We start from the raw sequence: 6614 nt of genomic DNA, 5'->3' as shown, positions 1-6614 counted from the left end.
GATGTTTGAGCTTCAGTGAGCAGAATGATGATTGTTCAGAGTGTGATACTAAAAGGCTGTGGGAGGAACGGTACTCTGTGCTCACCTTGAATGTCTATTTAAGACGTGTGTGTACAAGCTAACTAACTGACAGCTGCAAATCAATTATGCTCCAGTATGCAACTTCCACTTGCAGTGATGTGGAAACTTGACACCTACAGTAAACACACACTGTGGATGGACATAAGTGGAAGGTTGTACATTTTCCAGTCATATCTTGAAGTCAGAGACTGTGTGATCAAAATGCTTTTAACCAATTATCTAGCCAGCACTAACTGAAGTCACTTAAAATATAACTTAAAATGTACTCTTTCTGCTGTCAAAGTTGTTCTGTTGTCCTTCCTCGCCTCAGTCTTTCCGAGAAGAAAACGTTTGCAGTGATGGACATGTCACAACACATAATGGCTTTGGTCTGCCTACTGTTTCTCAAACTGCAAAAGGTTAGTTTTAATTAAATATCATTTAAATCCATTTTTCTTTTGATTTGACAGAAAAGGACGCTTTTTAAAGTAAACCCAAATGCAGAACTTTCTTTCTTCCAAAGAAGGCTAAAATGTTGGACTTGACTTTCTTAAAAATTATTTTTTGGGAAATGCCCTTACAGTGTGAGATGTCCAGTGGAAAAGTCTTAGAGGAGACTTATCTGAAGTGGGTCCAGTATAAAGAAGACTGTGTCACAATGATAGAAAATGAGCCGCTCCCTCAAGGTACTGAATAACTTCATTCATCTAGTACTGACTCATCATGCAAAATGGAATATGGCAAGAGGTGGAAAAGGGGAGGAAAGAGAACAAGGAAAATGTTGAGTAATTCCATTTAATTTTGCAGCAAAAATGATCATCTAGTGGTTTTTGTTGAGGAACAGGTATCTTTTTAGTTTCTTATGGTTTGCTTTTCTAGCTGGCTTGTTCTGTAACAGGACATTTGACAGATACGCCTGCTGGCCAGATACTCCGGCTGGCTCTGTGATCAACATCTCATGTCCTTTCTACCTGCCCTGGTATGATCAAGGTAACTCATCCTTTTAGTGAGTCTTTCTTTGACAGAACAACCTGAAATATTTATTTATTACTTGTTGAGTAGGTTTTTGATGTGTGGCGAGGTTTGTTTTTCACCATCAGTATTGGATGTTGGTTAAGTGGAAATTGGTTGAAGATATTAAAGTTCCCCAGATCTTAACGTTTATATCCTCAATACTGACACTGAGAATGAGAGTAAAGCATAGCCTAAAGTATGTAGGGGTTGACACAGCACAACAACAAAACCATTTTGGGAAATGTGCTTATTTAATTTCTTGAAAAGACTTAGTTTAGAAGGTTGATGCCTTTTTTTGACGCTCAGCACGAAAACAGTGCCAATGGAAAGTCAATAACGATCCTTTTTATGTGGGGGACACACAAAGTAAACATATCCACGTGACTATGCAAGAGTCAGAGTCTGTGACGTAGTAATAAATATTGAAACAATCTGATTATTTTGCATGTATATATGTTCATTGTGCCTGAGTATGCATCTTTGTGTTCCTGTTCAATATTATGCTGGAATGATAACCTGCCCAGGCCATTTACCCATCTTCTGCCAAGTGTTGCCTATGCTGTGATTGGCTTCAACCCCCTGTGACGTTAATTATGAGTATGCAGTTAATGATTGAAGGACTGACTGACTGTTTCTCCTTCAGTCTCCCAGGGTGTTGTGCGCCGGCTGTGTGGCTCAGACGGCCTCTGGGAGAGAGATGACAACGAGCAGGTGTGGAGGGACATGACCCAGTGTGAGGAGGAAAAAGAGGTCAAGTCTCAGGAGGTACGACAAACAAAATGTCACCAGCTTGGGGGTTAATTTGTTTGAGCTGTGAACACTTAAACATTTGTACTACAGTATATTCTTTATTATTCTTTATTATGTATTTAGAAAGACAAATCCTTTTGTTTAATGTTCACTGCACTGCTGAAACTGGGGTTGTTTCTTGTCAGACCCAAGCCATGATGTAAACAGCTAAAGGAAAAGAACAAACTCTGCAGTAACTTATATGAACCCATGTTAGTTTGATGCTAATTGGCATCTTTCAGCTCTCCCCTCTCTCTCTTTCCCATTGCATATTTTCCAGACAAAAGTCATGTCAAGCATAAAAACTCACTGCTAACTGTTGAAATCATTGATGAAGATTTACATTTAAGTTGCCCCATTAAATCTGTAACAAATTCATAATTATGGCACCCTAAAAATATGTAGCAAAAATTAGAAACTTTGTGTCTAAGTTTGATTTAGAGTTAATTTATTTGATGTAGGTTGTCTTAGTGTAAGGCACTCCTTATTGGTCTCCCCAATAAGACCAATAGACAGTTGCAACTCATTCAAGATGCAACTGATAAAATACTGATAAACACCAAAGAATGAGGACACATTTCTCCAGTTCATAGATCTCTGCACCGGCTTCCAGTTAAATATAGAATTTCTTTTAAGGCCCTACTTATTGTAAATTATTATGGTCCTAGTCAAAAATATATGGGATATGTTTTCTGAGTAACATACAAACAACAAATACACATACACAAGGTCTCATTTAGTAAATGGTCTGTCAAAAATATATGGGATATGTTTTCTGGTCAGTTACAAATCTGCAGTAACTGGTCAGTTATCGGAGTGAAATCACAAATGCGGCTAACGACTGTTCTCTTTTCCACAGCGTTTAACTGCTCAGTTCAAAGTATTTTTCTTTCATTTCATTTTAAACTAGTTGGTTCTTTTATAAGGTTATAAAAACTTTTCTTTGTGTTATTTTATACCTCTCTTTCTTTTTTACCTGTTAAGCATTTTGAATGACCTCTGTGTATAATAAAGTGCTATATAAATAACTAATTTACCTAATGTTATGTGAAAAATACAAAATGGGTTCATGAGGTACATTACCAATACATTTTTAAAGTGGATTTTCATCCAACATTTTACTATTTTCATCTTTATAATGTAAACCGCCCTGAGACAGATTGGCGACCTGTCCAGGGTGAACCCTGCCTTCGCCCATTGACAGCTGAGATCGGCTCCAGCACCCCTGCGACCCTTAACTGGATAAGCAGGTTACGGAAAATGGATGGATGGATGGATAATGTAAACCACATCCACTTGGTTGTCCCTGATTATCATATAATTTGTAAAAGAAGTTAAGAGGTCTTACTTCCCAAAAGTGACTGGTGTGGATTTGTCTTCACAGCTGTGGTTCAAACAACTGATGGTGAGCTTCAGGATGTTGTACACGGTCGGCTATTCCTTGTCCCTCTTCATGCTCGTAACGGCTCTTATCATTCTCCTGAGCTTAAGGTAAGATGTCAAATAACCGTCTGCAATATTAATTCTAAATACAAATCAGACACCAAGGAAATTGCAAATCTTCAACATTCATAATTAATCTAGGTGAGCAGAAATGTTGAATGCAATCAGCACACCCCAATTTTGCAGTTGTAAGTTACTAATTTAACTAAATTTAGCGTGCACAGAGAAGTGATTCAAGGGTGACCAAAGAAGGGCATTACATTTAATGATGTAAATGATGTGCTTTTCAGGTCAGACAAAAACAGCCAATAAGAAAACCAACAAAATCAAGAACAATGTAGCTGTATAAAAATGTATATTTAAAGTGTCTAATTTGTGGTACTTGTATGTCCCCTGACAGGAAACTGCATTGCACCAGGAACTACATTCATGCTAACCTCTTCATGTCCCTCATCCTTCGAGCTGTATCTGTTATTATTAAGGATACCATGCTGGAACGCCACTGGGGAAGAGAAATCATGAAACACGGAGATGTGAGCGAGATGCTCAGTCACCAGGTGGGTCTTGAGATGTAGTGATGAAGGTTTACTGTTGTTATTTGTTGTGGTTCAAACAATAGCCTTTTGTAATGTGTACATTTTCATGTCTATATTCTCCAGGCTGCTATTGGCTGCAGGGTAGCACAGGTAATGATGCAGTACTGTGTCCTGGCCAATCACTATTGGTTCTTTGGAGAGGCAATTTATCTGTACTCTGTGCTTATTGCCTCAGTGTTCATCGACAACAACAAATACTTACCTTACATTTGTCTTGGCTGGGGTAAGCTCTATCTCTTTGTGTCCAAATTAACATGCATCAAGGAGTACTTTCTAAAGTGACCACATATCATGCCCTATAACAGCAGTGTGGCTTTTCATAGATGCATGCCATGGAAATATTTACACAGCATCCACCTGTGATGTTGTCTATGAAAGCACCCGCAGCACTGAATCCTGCAATCTTCTCTGTCTTTAGGAACTCCACTTCTGTTTGTGGTTCCCTGGGTAGTGATGAAGCAATTGAAAGAGAATAAAGAGTAAGTGTGTGTGCAGGTGTGTGTGTAGTAGTAGTGGCCCCATGTGCATGCTCACTTTATAAATTGTAACAGCTGCCTTTTCTTCTCAGGTGTTGGGCTGTCAATGAGAACATGAACTACTGGTGGATCATTCGTTTCCCAATTCTACTTGCTTCACTAGTAAGGATGAATTGTGCAAATAGTCTTCTCAGTGCACGAGTCTGACATGTTGGTCTCTACTGTGAAATATATTGCATAATAACCACTTTTTGCACTGGATACAGCAAATTAATATTTAGATTTTCTAATCAACAGATCAACTTTTTGATTTTCATGAAGATCCTGAAGGTCATTCTTTCGAAATTACGTGCCAGCAACCAGAGTGGATACCCTGACTACAAACTTAGGCAAGTTGTCTCAGCATATTTTTTATGATGATAAATTAGATTTGTTCTAATATTTTGTCTATTTTTTTAAATCGAGGCTACAAATCTACAGTTTGATTTGTCCTGTTAGGCTTGCTAAGGCAACCCTTACCCTCATCCCTCTGTTTGGGGTTCATGAGATCATATTCATCTTTGCGACAGACGAGCAGACAACAGGTGTTCTGCGCTACATTAAAGTCTTCTTCACCCTTTTCCTCAATTCATTTCAGGTAGGTTCAATTGGACCCGAGAGTAGCTGCTTGCTTTAAAGCAATGTAACCATCCAGACATTATCTAATGTGTTCTTGTACAGCAAATGTAGTTAACAGGACTTTTCTGTGGCCTCTCTGCAGGGCGTTTTGGTGGCTGTGCTCTACTGCTACGCCAATAAAGAGGTTGGTTGTTACATCTCATATTCTCATTTCATTTTATGTATCCTACATAGAAGGTACTGATTAACATAGTAACAGTCACAGTATCCAAGAGATAACATATATATCTACATGGCGTGTAAAACTTTAGACTTTGTGTTAAATCATATTGAAACAGTAAATAATCCTGATAATGGTGGGGATACTCTATTCATCTTCCTCAGAAACCCATTTAGGGTGATGGCGAGGATATGCAGCTGTACAGATCATCAAAGGATGCATTAGAATAAATATTGTTAAAGTCATCTTTTTTCTGTTAAGTTTCTAATGGACCATTTTGAATTACTTTTCAGTTTCCATTAAATGTTCAAGCATCAGACAAAAAATGTCACAAAATGGCCCATTAACTCTGTAATGGCTCATCTTCACTCTGGGTGCAGGTCAGGACAGAGCTGAAGAGGAAGTTACACAGCTGGAGGATAGAGGCTGCGATTGTATGCTGTGGAAAGTGACTAGCCGTTCCTGACCCTCGAGTAGATACTTTCTCCATCGCCACGGTGCCGGAGCGCAACAGATCCTCTGCCACCACAATGAGGGCGGTGCCTGATGGTTCACCCACTCCTGAGAGTTTACAAATTTTTAGACGGCAAGTTCAAGCAACTTCCCCAAAGACTTCTTCGCTGCACTGTCCATCGGTGGTAAATAAAGACAACACCCTGCAGCATGGGGATCAGGTTGACACTGGACAATCGTCCGTAGCAATGCAGGTGTCCTTCCTCATTCACCTTCAAGACCCAGTGGAGATACTCCCACATGTTGTAAATATAGATTCAGATTGAATACGTGTTTGCATTCACTGTACATTAAAAAAAATATATGTGATTTGTTGTGAATATGTATCGTGAATAAGTGATTGATATTATGTAAGTTGTAAAATTGTGAATATGTGATTGTGATAATTCATTACAGTCAGTCATTTAGCAGACGCTTTTATCCGAAGCAACTTACAGTCAGTAGTATATTACATATCATTCACCCGTTCACACACTGATGACAGGCTACCATGCAAGGTGCCACCATCAGACTCTAACATTCATGCAACATCCAGTCTACACCGATGGCAAGCCTTCGGGAGCAACTTGGGGTTAAGTGTCTTGCCCAAGGACACATTGACTGCCAAAGCCGGGTATCGAACCACCGACCCTCTGATTGGAGAACTACCTTACTCTCCACTACGCCACAGCCGCCCATTCAGAACACAAAACATCTTTAATAGAAATGGGCTATAAGAAAAAAAGGATATTTGTTTACATTGACTTTTTTAATGTGTGATTGAAGCAGTGCATTCGTTTTTTTAAGGATGGGTAATTCATTGTCTAAGAAATGTGTATATGAGGTGATCACTATTACGTAATATGATTATTGGATATGAAATCAAGTCCCAAAATGTTTGTAAAT

At 38.9% G+C, this 6614-nt stretch overlaps 1 protein-coding gene across 1 annotated transcript; it reads left to right on the top strand.

Moving 5' to 3' along the window:
- Positions 1-631: 631 nt before the first annotated feature.
- LOC129091780 (glucagon receptor-like) lies at positions 632-5668 on the top strand. Its single transcript, XM_054599475.1, has 12 exons — positions 632-746; positions 940-1050; positions 1718-1839; positions 3248-3354; positions 3707-3863; positions 3966-4125; positions 4321-4381; positions 4471-4540; positions 4676-4767; positions 4877-5015; positions 5139-5180; positions 5597-5668. The coding sequence occupies exons 1-12, from the start codon at positions 632-634 to the stop codon at positions 5666-5668; spliced, it is 1248 nt and encodes a 415-aa protein (XP_054455450.1).
- Positions 5669-6614: the final 946 nt, after the last annotated feature.

This window comes from Anoplopoma fimbria, chromosome 5 (assembly GCF_027596085.1).
Source record: "Anoplopoma fimbria isolate UVic2021 breed Golden Eagle Sablefish chromosome 5, Afim_UVic_2022, whole genome shotgun sequence".
NCBI lineage: Eukaryota > Metazoa > Chordata > Actinopteri > Perciformes > Anoplopomatidae > Anoplopoma > Anoplopoma fimbria.
This window is presented reverse-complemented; position numbering and strand designations above follow the sequence as displayed.